The following is a 14,516-nucleotide window of genomic DNA, read 5'->3' as shown; positions in this document are numbered from 1 at the left end:
GGACTCTACTATGTAAAACCCTTTTTCCACCAAACTTTTCTAGGCTATGATACAAATATGCGATGGCTTCTCCATTATTCTGCTAATATACAAACTATTCCGTTGCATTGTTTTTTTACCACAGGTTGCTCAGGTTCCGGCTCAACAGGTCTGACGGCAGAATCTCACCAAGACGTTGGAGAAACGCCTCCGCAGTCGGTTTCTTGTATTGTCACCCAGACGTGTGACTGACGTGACACCTTTAACCGGTGGCAGTGATTTGTCGTCTCCTCAGTCCAACGGAGCATCGACCCGTGCACTTCAGAGCGATATGATCCATGCAAAACAGGTGAGCAATGGCATATAGCACAAAATCCTTAATCAGGAAAGTTTTATTGTTGAACTTAAAAAATAGGGTGGCAGGAATAGAGGAGGTTTTTAATACTTGTTCTGTGTTTGCTGCTCACTCTTTGGTAATATGCCTCCGAACTGTACCATAGTGGCTCCTAAGCAGTCACTATCAATCTTAAATGTTTTTTTTTTTCAATTTAGAACATACACTTTTATTTTATTTAATAATAAATATTTTTCTACTAATAATGTCTACCAAAAAAACTCCATGCATTTATTGTTTAGTGAATACGACTGCTGTTGTTAGTAGTGTTTCGGTTTTATATCACTGAACTGTGATTAGTCTGATACCACCAAATACCATCAAAACCTTTTATAATATTAACATCAGAGAAATCCTATATTTAAAAAGGCTCAGTGTAACCATAGTATCAGAATCTCAATGAGCAAAGAAGCGTTAAAATAATGTAAAAAATATTAGTAAATAAATATTAAAAAGTATTTGATCACATTTATAATGGTTTAAGAAAAGTTGTGAAAAAGAAAATGGAATTCTGAATTCTGAAATAAAAACTGTAAAGTTAATATTTTTTATTATTTTCATTTTATTTACAGTATATTTTTAAAAGTGATATCACTAAGTGTCTGTGGTATGTTCCTGAAAAAACAAAGTTGACGCCACCAAGTCAGGGAAACGTGATTAAACAGATACATTCTCAAAAGCGTCAACACGGTCGACGACTGATGGATGTGATATGATCTCTTAGCACTGGGGCATTGTCAGAGTCAGAGTTCATCAGGTTCAATTTGTAAAACGATACAATCATTTTGAATTCTCTAAATACATTATGTCAACACGCACAGCTGAATGATTTTTTTTCTGGTCACTGCGTGACAGATGGACATGGAACCGAAAGAGAGTCCAGGGGAGAAAAGCAAAGATCCAGCGGAAGAGATCACAGAGGAGCAGTTCCTGAAGGATCTCTACCTCTTCATGAAGAAGAGAGACACGCCAATCGAGAGGATCCCACATCTGGGCTTCAAACAAAGTACGCTGAGTCCATTTCATCACATTTGATTGTGGTTTGCAGCTGTAACTAGCTGTTAATCTAAAGCAATTCATTAAAAACTCTAACAAAAAAGTCTGCAACAACTTCACTGTAAAATATATATTTTGTAACTTCTCAAATTTTTTTACTTCTCTTTGTTGTATATTGGCACAATTTCATTTGATTTCATAAGCAAAAAAACTGTTTTTATAACAAATGTATTCCATTTTTCAGTTGATTTATTCCTGATGTTCAACACCGTCAAAGACTTGGGCGGCTACCATCAGGTCAGCAATACTTTCCATTGCAGTATCACCAAATATAACGGAGCGTGTAATACAATCACTGAATCAATTCATCTGAAGCAGAAATGCCTGAACTAACAAACACTGAATAAGGAAACCCGTGCCTCCTCCAGGTGACGGCTCAGCAGCTGTGGAAGCAGGTGTACAACACTCTGGGAGGAAACCCTCGAAGCACGAGCGCCGCCACCTGCACCCGCAGACACTACGAGAAGTGAGTGAGCCCGCACGCGTCGCACCCTCGGCACGAGTCCGGGCCACGCGGTCCTCACCTGCTCCGTGTGTCCGTGTGTCCGTGCGTCCGTCTAGGCTGCTGCTGCCGTACGAGTGCCACGTGAAGGGCATCATGATGAGCCCCCTGCCTCAGCACCAGCCCAAGCACTTCGGCTACGGCTACGACCGGCACGACGACGCCGACGACCGCCCCCCGGCCGCCAAGCGCAAGCTGATACCGGTGTCTCTGCCCCAGGTGGGTGTCAGGTCCACGTCACAGTCAGGACAGAACAGGAAGGTGTCACACAACAGTGGCTTCCTATTTGTAAGACATAGGTTATTGCGATAGGAAATATTGTTTTGATGTTTGAAGTACACTTACTTAATCCCGTCCTCTCTTCTCCACAGAGCCTTTATCACCCAAAGGCGGGTCTACATGGAAAGATCTTCCCAATGCCGGTCCCCTATCCTCACTACTATCCCCCGAGCCCAGCCATCCTGCCCCCGTATGTCCCCATGACCCCCCGGGTGATGCCTCGCAGCCCCCCGGCCCCCAAGCCCGAGTCGCCCTTCGCTTCGTCCAACCCTAAGCTCTCATCGGACTCGGGGGAGGATTCGCTGAAGCACCTGCGTGAGCTGGCAGACAAGTACAAGAAATTCGTGGGACTGGAAGAACCCGCGGAACCCCTGGACCTGAGCCCCAAGGCGTCGAGCCAGGAGAGCAACAACAACCCCGTGTCGTCGTTCTCCCCGCCGTTGCCCAAGTTTTTTAACAAGCCCCCCCCTATGTACCCGTCGCACCCCCTGCAGGCGGAGAGGAGTTCACACGGGACCCCAGACAGCGGCGCGGTCTCACCGTATTCACATCCCGAGGAAGTGAAGGACGCGTACATGGTTGACGTCACACCGGCCTCCAACAGTCCCACATACAGCCACACGCCAACGCTGAGGACGGAAGACCCCCCCGCTGCAAGGGCTCAAAAGCCCAGCTCCCCTAAAACAGACTTCCAGTCGGCCTGGTCCAAAGAAGAGACGGAGGAGGGCGCCGACGTGAAGAGGGTGGACCTCAGCCACATCCTGCCCAGTCTCCCTCCACACAACGGGGGCAAGATGGAGATCGAGATCCCGCTGTCGGTGTTACACAAGTGGCTCCGCATGTACCAGATGGAGCCGTCGGCCGCCGCGCGGGGGCCCCTGCAGCTGTCTGTGCAGCCCAGCAAGGACGAGCAGGCGGCGCGGCGGCGTTTTCCGCAACCCTCTCCCGGCGCGCCGTCGGCACCGAGTCCCCGCGACCGGAGCCCGGACGCCGAGGATCTGAGGCTGAGGCGAAGGAAGGTCCCGACACCCCCCCAGACCACCCACCGCCCCGACTCGGATGATTTTGCCGGCTGCAGATCCTCGCCGTCAGGTGGCACGGTCAGAAGCGCCTTCGGTCGCGGCGTCTACTCAGCCGAGCAGCCGGGTGTTATGAAGCCGTACACCAAACCTCCGAGTTACTGGGGAGCGTTCGAGGCAGCGGCCCTGAAGACTAACTCTGGGCCCGGCCCTTTCCCCCAGGACTATAGGGCCTACAGGGACGGCAGGTCGGGCAGGGAGCGGTCCGAGGTGGGACCCTCCACCCTCCTCATGGTGGACTCCATACCGGGCTCCGTGTTGCAGCTTACTAGCGAGGAGATAATGAAGCTAAAGAAAATGATCTCGAGCTCCGCGTGAGGGTCGGCTCCGATCGGCTCCGATCGCAGCGCTCCAACACCACAGTAAAGCTCACCCACATCCTGTGGATGCTGTAGCAATTTCTCAATGACTTGTACACAGTTGATTCTCATTTTTTGTACATAAGCATTTTCTTATATTGTTTGAACCTAATGAAAAAGAAAATATAATTTACTCGAATAAAAGTCAAATGTAATTTCGCATTGGTCCCATTGTCTTTATTATCTTTCTATGAACGCTCACTAAACCTTAATTGTGAGCCGATTCATTGAATCTCCTTTTTTTGAATCGTGTGTTTACAGACTTACGGGACCTGTATTGTACATTCCGTACTGCAGGAAATCTGCTCAGACAAACAGAATACGTCAGGTGTGCTTCCGCTGGCTTTGTCTCTCTATCTCACTCCCTCATGCCTCAAGCTTATGTGTGCAATCTGCTATTATATTGTTATTGTTGTTATTGCTGAAGCTACGTTCAGGAGCAATGTGGGTCAGATCATGAGAATAAAACAGACACACCTCTAACTGTTCAGAGCTCGTAACAGCTATTATTAGTTAACTGCTTTTCACGGAGCGGTGATTGGATGGTTGAGGCGGAGGATCGCGTTCAACGAGACCATCGCCTTTCTTTTGTCGCTTGCCTGCTCTTTTTTCGACGTTGGAGACAAAACAATCCTCAGAAACACTGGACTGTGAGTGAAATCCTGTACTGTATGTTCAGAGCTTTGTTGTGCGTGCAGTCAATTTGTCACAACAGCTGTTTCTCCAGACTCCACCCACACAAACCTGGTTCAACACGCAAAGAATTTATTGACACTGTTGACTTTCACATGCTGAACATATTTCAGTGAGAGACTGTAACAGACATATGTATTAATCTATGGATTATTATTTTTCTCCACATTATATTATATCCATTACTTACTGTATGATACCCTCTTTTCTAGGGGCACCATCATTTCTGTTTGTTTGTAGAAATGTTTCACAATAAGCAATAACCATTCCAACAATAAGCTCAGGTCTAAATCTGAACCTAGGAAATTACATAACACCAGTAAATTCATACACTTGGCAGCAGAACAGTGCGAGGCTACACATTAATATAACCTACAGCATGCTTCACAGATCAGCAGGTATGCTTCAGATTACTATATTTAGTTTGTTTCCTTCCCACCACTCAGGAACAAGGGTGTGGAGGATGTTGGAGGGTGACGCAGATCTGTCCAGGTGCGAAGCATGTGTGGATGTTCCTGAGCTGCCGAAAGTGGTTAAGAATGTGGCCGGAGCTGCCAACTTGCAGACAATGGCTACACCCCTTTTGAGGTTTTACAACAGTGAATGTACTAATTAGCAGCTGCAGCAAGATGATCAAGCACATTAAAGTTGGGCACATGTTAAGTGACTTGTCAACACGATAGAAGCAAACAAACAAACTACAAAATGTGTGTCTATTATCTACAGGTATGACTGCCTGCCATTTATTTTCTCCATCAGTGTTTTGACTGGGCAAAAAAGTTCAGCTCCACGAGGGAATGAAAAATAACTGCTGCGGCGGCGGCTTTGGCCGCGTCCTCTGCAGGTTTTGAAATAGCACCATTTATCATGTCCTTTTCCTTGACCAGTCATGGGAAGCACATGGAGCCCGAGGAGCCTCTCCCTTCGCCGGTGGAGGGTTCATCAATAACTGTAAATAAAACCAAAGAGCCAAATGAATAAACGGACAACAGCAGTACGCGGCTTCTTAAATAAACCTCATCAGCTGGTATTGTTTTTATTTATACGCTCAATAAAGAACGAGCTATTAAAAAAAATAAATCAACTGTCTGTGTAACAAACATAATTAACATTCCAGTGGTAAAACTCTCAACTATCACGCCTCTGATGAAACTATTTGCCCCGTTGTTATGAGGATGCGCTCCACTTCCTTACGGGAACCAGCACGTGGCGACGCCTGCGTCTGCTGGCGGCGTTCACGCGCTTTGATCGCGAGATATTACAAAAAAAATATTATCTTGGTCTGATCGCTTGGTTCCACCAGCGAACGCGCGGCCATGTTGTGAAATGCCGATTTCACTTCCTGTTTTCCGCGCAGGGCCTCATCTTCGGACATTTCATCTTCTCACGTTAACCTCTCTCATCGTCATGAAGACTCACACTCAATGACTTAACGACGTGTTTGATTTACAAAATCAAATTTTCCACTTGTTTAGCGTCATGTGCGTAGAAATCATTCACACAGATGAGAGCGGGGCCCTTCCTGCCAGAGCTGAACCCGAGGTTTCTTCCACCAATCGCCACATACCTTGGAGCCATGTTTATGATGCTGCTCGAAAGTGACAGACAGACAGACAGACAGACAGACAGACAGACAGACAGACAGACAGACAGACAGACAGACAGACAGACAGACAGACTTCCTCGCTCTACACACACAAGGTGACAAATGTGGACCCTGCCGTGTTCTCGGCTTACAGTCCTACATATCACATGCATATTTCTGCGGCTCAACGCGTTCTCCAGGCGGTCGTCCCGCTTCATTCTGCCCAGTCTTTGTATACGGTTACACTCCTAAAACAATAGCTGTCACACTCTGACACCCGGCCGAATTATCCACCGGCTTAAAGACGCCGCGTGAACGCTCGCTTCTCGTTTCGACACAGGCCTCAGACATAAAGAGGGCATTCATCCGGCGAGGCGTTCACTGTCGCTGGGTAAATCACCGCTTACCTCGTGTGCACTGAGGGAACAGTGTCCGACCCGTGTCAGGTTCTGGCCCCGTTCCTCTTAAACTGGTCACACAGGTAATTTAATCCAGATATGTCATCGTGTGTTATTAATAAGCCCTCAGTTCCTGCAGAGCTGTACAGTCACACAATCCCAGTCGATAATATTGAAACTGGTATAAAAATCTGAAACCAATCTTTTTGATGACCTGCTCTGCTGAGGTTTTGAATATTCATAAATATTCAAATAAATATACGCGCTCATGGAAAACGTGTTGGCAGAAGTTTATGCAGCTCATGCATGAAGACTAATTAATTATACGCGGTGCCCGTGATCCAGATCACAACTAAGCTGCACCCACATCGACTGTGAACACGAGGTGCATTCACAGACACCGTGTCAGTGATGGCCGCTCGGCCCCCACAAGCGTGTGATTATGTGCAGACGAGCGCCCGGCGGCGGCGGATGGAGGACACGTGATGGAAGGAATGTCGCCCTTCGCGGAAAGCGGACTCTACCTTTCCTTGTTGTAGGAAGAAAGCAGGGCGCGAATCTCAACCGATAAATCTGGCACCGCGGGTCCTTCGCTGGGAGCGCGGGGCGTTACTGAGAACAGAGGAGGAAGTAAAGAGACAAACACACAGAATAGTCGCTGTGATTTACTGCTCACACGTATCAAACGCACAATCAGACACCGCTCTGGAACTGGTTGGACGGGATTCACGGGTGCCGAGGGGGGGATTTCTCCGCCTCAGCCTTTTTTCCATTTTGCACACTTTTTTTCAGTCTCTTATTAATTTTAATACTTAATTACATAAGATCAAGAAATTGGGTTATTCAAACAGCACGCCCACATTTTTGGTGTTCCCTTATTTGTTTGAGTATCACCATATTTTCTTTTTAAATCCGCGTGACTGACAGGTTTTTGTCAGCAGGTGTTGGGGAGATAATGCCTCCATTCACGTCAGCGCTGTCTGGCTTCGTTCCCATGTCAGTGCCGAGCAGCGCTATGCTATTTATCTCTTTGAGATCGTGCTATTTAGGCGAACCTGTCCGTCTGCTTTTCACTCCAGGTTCCTGCACAGAATGAAGAAGGGCACTGGCTTCCACAGATCCATACGCTGCCATGCGCAGTGATGTTGGACGTGTGTGTGTGTGTGTGTGTGTGTGTGTCGCCCTTATAATGCATCTCCATGTTTACTCAAACAGCTCTACAGGGGCATTAAAACTTAAAAAAAGGCCCGAGCCACAGGGGTGGATCTGAGTCAGTGTGTTGGTTTTGCGCCGCCGTACCTATTTCGTGGTAAAGTGAGCCCTGCTTCACTGTGATGGATCTTCTGGAGCTCGGCGCTTCAATCTTCATGAGGTGATCGCAGCACTGCTTCCAGTGGCCTGCGATGGGTCACAGTCACATTACAGCGGCCCAACAGCAGCTTTGTCAAACTGTATTCACAATAACTGGTAAGTGAGCAAAAGTGTCTGCCTGTAACAATACATAATATATAAAACCTGTCCCTCCACATACCAGACAGTTGTAGATGTTGCTGTGACACCTATCCCTGTCTTAACTGCTGACAACATAATTATCCAGCTAATTATTCCTATATGCTTTAAATCCCCAAATCTTAAACCTAATTAGGAATAAAACTTTTCTTTGTGCACAACAGCAAGTTATCAAAAGATTATCAATGATTTTGCAACTAAAACTGAAAGGACATGAACAGAATGGATCTATTTAAAGAATGGGAAACGCATTCACCGCATCACGAGATAGGATCTCCGCATGCTCGACACATCACAATTACTGCAGGTGCTGAGTGAAAGGACAGCACCAGAGATATGTGGTAAACGAGAGGGGTGGAAAAATCAACACAATGTCGCTGGGACCCGGAGGCATCATCGCACACCAACTGCAAACTCATGTTAATACAATTTGCACAAGAGGAGCCACAGCAATAGCCCCGAGGTGCGCGGTATCTAATATATGTAGCAGATGACACGCCCGAAGAACTGATGACGAATGAAAGAATGCAGCCACATCAATTGACAACAAACTGTCTGTGTTTCTATGCGAATGCGGAGGGAGGATCCTGAAAGACAAGAAATAACTGCTGATGAGATCGTGTTCAATACCAGAGAATAAACAGCAGGAAGCAGAACAACTGATGCTAAAGTCCCAGCCTTAAAGTGAGCGCCGCTGTGATCTGATATTTCAAAATCAGGCTTTGGCTTCATCCACCCTAATAAAAACAACTAACTGTTTTCTTGATGTTGACGCCAACGTGGGGAAAGGCTTTTGGGCGATTACATTTCTCCTCCTCTAATTGTTATTAATGCAGCGTCTGCGCGGCGCTTTCGCTCCGCCAACCTTTCACACCAGCAATTATCACAGTTTTAAATGGTGGCTCATCGCAATATGCTATTATGTGTAAAGAGGCTGCTGGTATGTGGAGCAGAGCAAACACACAACTCTCTGGCTCACAGGTCGAAACACGTTCCACTCGTCGCCTCAGCATCACCTCCGCATCCACTGCAGCAGGATCCTGACACCTGCAGCATTCATTCAAACTGACCACAGCCCAAAGGTGGTTGCTTCGAGATTTTCATCTGAGGCCTGTTGGCAAAGTGAACTAAACTCTGCTTTCGCAGAGGTCGGTGACCTCAAGGTCAAATACGAGACACTGTATGTGGAGTGATCCTAAACAACACAAGCTGTGAGTCAGCAGGAAGCAGGAACCCAGAAAAACATCTACGCAACACGCGTCTACCTTTACAATCTGTTGAGGTTATTTTTGTTGTTTATTAACTGTAAATTTAATATTTAATCAATCATTTCTGTTTTAGTTTCATCATAAAAGAAAAATCCTCTCAGCGTTTTGCGTCATCCGGTAAAATCACTGTGACGATAACGCGCAGCTCACGCACTTATTACATTTATAGGCGGTAATACATTTGTGAACCTGAAACGTCACCGTCAACAAAAGCAATAATTACGTCTATTGAGCCGCATCAAAAAGCAGCGAGCAGCACAATGAGCGATCTGAGACAGACACACAATAAATATTTGCCCTGTCACGAAAGAATGCCGCCCCTCGGGTGTCCGTGGGTTCATATCGTGCCGTTCTGAAAATGCCTGATAACAACACGTGTAACCGTTTGTACCTGGACGGTCACGGCCCAGTGAGCAGCGTGTGTGCGGACGGAGCGGCCTGTTCCGCGCTAAAACAGCGCGCGCCTTTGTTTCGAAGCTGCGAAAACACGCGGTGCTCCAAAGAGACGAACGGAGGGGGGGGGGGGGGGGGGGGCGCGGGTGCACGCGCGCCGTTCGTCCGCTGAATAAATAATTAGGTGCGCGCGGTGCGAAGGTGTGAGGCGGCAGCGCTGTGACGACACCAGAAAGGCACGCGCCGCTGTTTCCTGCGAAACTCCGTCGCTCGACTGGACGCGAACAGAGCGTTCGTCATTTGATACTGTGTCTCCAGACGCACGTCTGTCTGTCCGCTACGTCACCAGCCCCTGTTTATAACAAACCTATTATGTTTCGTCCATTATTTTGCGGGGATCTTGCGTCAACCTCCTTCCTCCGCCGTTAAACGACTCCTGCTGAACGGGGATAATCCGCGTACTTTGATACAGATCCAGAAACAATTCAATGTCTTACATTTTAAACTAATCATGACTAATTAGAATATTTCGAAATTCTTGGCAGCGGGTGGAAGTGTGAGTACTTTCCAGCTGGTCGCTCTTAAAGCACCGTCTAATTAACGGCGACACCGAAGCAATTAGCTGTGCGTTGGAGTCATTTCTTTTGAATCCAACGAGGACAAATGAATCCACCCTGTTATTTCTGAGCCATGACACCTTCCCTTTGTTGTGCTCTAAATCGCCCGGGCCTCACTTGTGTTACAGGTGTGCTGCCGCAGCGCCTCCGTCCAGCGCCGCGCGTCCTCGCGCGTGTGCGCGCTCAGCAGGTACGACGCGTCCCCCCCGTCGCGCTGCGTGGCGACGCGCACGGCCTGCTGGGAACGGAGTGCGTCTCCCTCGGACACGCTGATCGCGGCGTCCTGGTGCAATATGAGACACGGAGCGTGCACAATCACAGTGCGATCGTCAAATGAGCGGTTTGGATCAGATTTCACAGCATCCGCGTGACTAAGATATTCCACATAACTCACATGGCTCATCAAATCAAACTGTTTTAACTGCTTCCTCATACAGGTACTATATACAGCACTGTACATATAGGTGGGCTATACTGCACCACAACATCTAAAGTTAACTACAAATGGTTATGTTGTTATAAAAAACAGCCCACGAGCTCAATCAGATTGTCTGATTTAAAGTATCCTCAATAAATGATCAATGGGAAATAAAAGAAAATCACTATGTTTTTCCAATTCAGGGTTTTAGTCTAGTGGCCTCTGTTGTTGTTCTAATCAATCTGTGCTTGTGAGGAACCAACCTTGGTGATGGGGATTACAAGTAACGGCCTCTCCTCAGACTCATCAGGCCTCAGGTCGTCTCGACTCGAATAACAAAGCAAATTTTGCCCCCTGAGGACTCCATAGAACGATTCCCACTCTGTCAGATCCTCTTCTCGCTAAATGAAAGCAGGGAGGAGAGTCGTGAAGGATCATTTGATCAAGTACTGTACAGTGTGGGATAATGGACCGACGTGCAGTCACCTTGACCTGGAGTCGGCCACTCATCACGGGCTCAGTCATGCACAGAGGCTGAGCTGCCACGCGGCAGCACATGTTTCCGTACAGAGGCAACCAAAAAGCACTGTCCTCTGCAACGACACAGCTCACACAGTGAGATGAGCGACAACAGGCAAAGACTGGACCAAACCAAAGGAACCGGACCCGACCTGACGCCGACAGGGACAAATCGTGTGTCTTGAAGCCGTCCTGGACGTGTTCGAGTCCCAGCGTTGCATGAGCCAGCAGGTTATACTTAGGCACCCTTCGCATACAAAGAACACGCCTCAATGAGTCCACGAGTACAGTTCCTCAATAATCCTGCGTTTCATTGAGTGCTTCTCACAGTGATGAGTCACGCGACAAAGGTGGCGACAGACTTCCGGGCCGCGAGGCTCCTTCGCTGGAAGCGGAGCCGCAACCGGTGGCGGACTCGAACGCGCCGCGGATCCTTTTCCCCGAGGAGCACCCCAGGGAGCCCCCGAGGCGGCCGATCCTCCTGGGCCCCAGGGCCGCGACGGGGACGTCCTCCGGCACGCGGCCGCTGTACAGCTCGACGCCGAGCTGGAAGTCGGGAGCCGCGTCGTGGCTGCGCAAAAAAACGCACACGGCGTCATTTACGGACAGACGCCCCGAACGGCCGCGAACACGCGCGCCTTACAATACGAAGGTGTCCTCGAAGCATATGTCGGTCAGCGTCCTGTCCACCATCACCAGGTCGGTGTCGCGGATTTGGGTTCCGCACCGGAGCAGGCAGAACACGGCACAGCGCTGCAGCTCTGAGGGTAAACACGGATACGGGTTCTCAAGGTTTGGCTTTTACATGAAACCTTATCATCATGATATCAGAGGACAAGATTAAAGATCTCTGTCATCGGCTCGCAGCCTTTCATGGTTACCTCCTTTGTTTTTGAAGTACTCGGAGTCTTTCCACATGAGAGGGACTCGCAGGTCTGTAGTGGATAAATCGTGGAGTGAAAACACTAGCATCGAGTGCTGAACAACGTTTTCAGTGATGGAGCTCACCTGAGAGAGCCACTTTACCACAACACGGCACCAGATCTTCTCCTGATCTGCGTTAGAAAGGTGTCGCACACAGTACATGCACAGAGTCAAGACAGAGGAGTCAAAACCACACTTCACTTTGATTCCTATTGTGCTGAAACCCCTGTTCAACAGCTGTTTCATGTAAACGCTAGCTTCTCCATATGACTCTGCTGCTGCTTGCTTGGTGCCCACCCTCACTCATCTGTGACCTGTCCACATTACTTGCCCATGCACAACGCAGCCTTGCTCTCCATCTGACCTGCGCCTCCCTCTGCGTAGGACCCGAGCCTTCCTCGCCCGCTGCAGCTCGCCGAGCAGGGCCAGGATGCGGGCGTTGCACGTCAGCAGGCTCTTGGAGGCCTCCAGGGCCTGCTCTCTCTGGGAACACGCCGCCAGGAGCTTACTGGCTCCTTCCTGCATCCTCACCTCCCTCTCGATCTGCTGCAGCATCTCTTTGTCCTGTAGAGATTCAGCAGCAGATTACAGCCCACTGTGACTCACTGAAAATGACTGGTTGGCTATATGTAATTATGGCGCATATGTACAGTATGTGCGCATACAGAATGCATAGTTGCAGGTGCATGTTAATGTACAGCAGCCTGGCATCTCGTGAAAGCAGATATTCTGTGTTTGTTTTCTAGTAATTATAGGCTGGATTCACCTGAGCACGAACAGGAAGTTTACTTTTCTAATTATTTTATGGGACAGCCCTGGTTGAGCTCTCGCGTTGCTCCACCAGCAAAGCTGTAGTCTCAGCTGATGCACCGCAGGCGCCATATGTTGGTCTGACAGCAAAGCGCAATTAATTTATTCCGATTTTTCACGCTTCGGGGCAGCGGAAGTTTGAAACACAATCCCGTTGCGGCATTTTGCATGTAATAACTGGGTGAGCGCACATCAGACAGCGCTTTGAATTAAAGTGGTTCTTGTTACACTACGCTTCTAATGTGATCTCCCTCCATTCATACGTGCCGATTATGTTTCATTGTTATTACTGTACTTTCAGAGTCAACCACCATTTGCCTGGAACGGCCTCATGGAGGTGCCAACAGGCTGGGAACTTGGAGCAATCAGAAATGGCCTCAGAAATTGTAATTCTCGTTTTCCGCTACTGAACGACGTGACATCACATTTTCGTCCCCGTCCTGCTGTTTCCAACGCTTTCCACCACACACTGTACGACATAGAAATGTGCCTGTGACGAAGCAAATCTTGTATAATTTTGCGGCGATTAGTTATCTGAACGTGATGGTGGGGGTCTCACAGTTACACACAGCGTGGCTGCAATAAAGGCATCAGTAACGTAGGGGTGTTACATAACTCATGTTCCCTGAGCTTAAGCCTTGTTGGTATGTTGTGCATGTGATTTGACTAAAACCCTAATAATTACATCAGCAACAATGGAAACAATATTTATTTATTTGACATCCTTTATTACATGAAACTAAAACTAAACATTTTAATATAAATAAATAAATGAATCTTAAGCTTAAATTGCTTTTACACTCACACTGATGTCCTTCATATATGAACTACAAAGCAACTTCTGTTTTGGATTCTGATTAATCATATACTCCTGTGTAACATCACACATCATAAACTATGAGCATCTAGGCACGTACCTGGTTGGCGGTGTCATCGTCCATCTTCCTTCTGTGCAGCACCAGCTCCAGCCTCTGTGCAGACACAACGGTGCGTGGACTGACTAATCTTACAGCTGACTACAAGAGAAACCTGCAGCCAGAACAGTTAGTTACTCAACAGAGATCAAAACAGTCCTAAGCCTCACTATAAGAGGCTGTGGCACCAGGGATTAGGGGATTCGCGGGCCTTAAGTCTTATATTCTGACAGCGCTAACACGCAAATGTCTCAACGTACGAGATCCACACACTGATATATATCTACTAAAGATTTACTAGTACTACACATTCAACGTCTAACAAAAGGACATAAAACCTGAGCTCCTTTTCAGGGTTGCGATCAAAAGCCAGATCTAAGACTCTGAGTGATTACATACAGCCCACAGGCTTTTACTCACTATAATTCAACCGCCAGTGCATAAGTTGCCCCTTTAAAGTTAAAGAGACAGCAGCTACTTACTGGGACATGACAAATAACAGCAGCCATGAAGGACCACAAGCAGATTTCTCAGCAGTGGTATGTGGAGGAACCACGCAGCGACCCCCTTCCCCTGTAAAGCTCTCGGGGGCCGCTTCGCTTGACCTGCCACTGGAAACAAGCAACTCTACAACAGCACACATCTGACCTTGAATTCTCTGGTAGCACACGAAGCAAGACACGAATACAGGAAGTCTTTGGCCACGAGGAAGAAAACCTGAGATTCCTCATGCACGCTGCCAGAATGTGGTGCCTGGCTTTAATCTGTATGCAATCTATGTACAGCTGTTTAACTTGTTTTTGTTTGATATGTAATGAGT

At 47.9% G+C, this 14,516-nt stretch overlaps 2 protein-coding genes across 7 annotated transcripts; one reads left to right on the top strand and one right to left on the bottom strand.

The window, feature by feature from the left end:
- The first annotated feature begins 169 nt into the window (after nt 1–169).
- On the top strand, nt 170–3,808 carry arid6 (AT-rich interaction domain 6). The gene is made up of 6 exons (XM_029168275.3): nt 170–328; nt 1,229–1,379; nt 1,614–1,666; nt 1,798–1,895; nt 1,991–2,150; nt 2,303–3,808. The coding sequence occupies exons 1-6, from the start codon at nt 311–313 to the stop codon at nt 3,605–3,607; spliced, it is 1,785 nt and encodes a 594-aa protein (XP_029024108.1). The 5' UTR covers nt 170–310; the 3' UTR covers nt 3,608–3,808.
- Nucleotides 3,809–5,053: 1,245 nt separating this feature from the next.
- Nucleotides 5,054–14,513, bottom strand: LOC114867054 (rhotekin-like). Of its 6 annotated transcripts, XM_029169364.3 has the most exons (13): nt 13,700–14,494; nt 12,337–12,536; nt 12,057–12,103; nt 11,930–11,983; nt 11,692–11,809; nt 11,377–11,619; nt 11,201–11,295; nt 11,016–11,122; nt 10,793–10,930; nt 10,229–10,394; nt 7,624–7,722; nt 6,849–6,936; nt 5,054–5,290 (listed from the first exon to the last, which is right to left on the bottom strand). In XM_029169364.3, the coding sequence occupies exons 1-13, from the start codon at nt 13,721–13,723 to the stop codon at nt 5,284–5,286; spliced, it is 1,386 nt and encodes a 461-aa protein (XP_029025197.1). In that variant the 5' UTR covers nt 13,724–14,494; the 3' UTR covers nt 5,054–5,283. The 6 variants fall into 6 exon arrangements, 4 of the variants coding, with proteins under 4 accessions (XP_029025197.1, XP_055369636.1, XP_055369637.1 ...); XM_055513661.1 differs by having other exon boundaries at nt 11,016–11,295; nt 13,700–14,497; XR_008696364.1 differs by lacking the exons at nt 6,849–6,936; nt 10,229–10,394 and having other exon boundaries at nt 11,016–11,295; nt 13,700–14,510.
- Nucleotides 14,514–14,516: the final 3 nt, after the last annotated feature.

This window comes from Betta splendens, chromosome 12 (assembly GCF_900634795.4).
Source record: "Betta splendens chromosome 12, fBetSpl5.4, whole genome shotgun sequence".
In the NCBI taxonomy this organism is placed as follows: Eukaryota; Metazoa; Chordata; class Actinopteri; order Anabantiformes; family Osphronemidae; genus Betta; species Betta splendens.
The sequence above is the reverse complement of the archived record's forward strand: the minus strand, read 5'-3'. Positions and strand labels throughout refer to the sequence as shown.

What these genes read in the sequence shown, in the direction of transcription:
- LOC114867054 (XM_055513661.1), bottom strand. Translation starts at nt 13,723, where the DNA reads ATGGACGATGACACCGCCAACCAG. An exon ending in TGGTAAAGTGGCTCTCTCAG is followed by an intron (nt 11,984 to 12,056) that starts GTGAGCTCCATC and finishes TATCCACTACAG; the next exon opens with ACCTGCGAGTCCCTCTCATG. An exon ending in GTGGCCGACTCCAGGTCAAG is followed by an intron (nt 10,931 to 11,015) that starts GTGACTGCACGT and finishes GCTTTCATTTAG; the next exon opens with CGAGAAGAGGATCTGACAGA.
- arid6 (XM_029168275.3), top strand. An exon ending in ACATCTGGGCTTCAAACAAA is followed by an intron (nt 1,380 to 1,613) that starts GTACGCTGAGTC and finishes TCCATTTTTCAG; the next exon opens with TTGATTTATTCCTGATGTTC. An exon ending in ACTTGGGCGGCTACCATCAG is followed by an intron (nt 1,667 to 1,797) that starts GTCAGCAATACT and finishes TGCCTCCTCCAG; the next exon opens with GTGACGGCTCAGCAGCTGTG.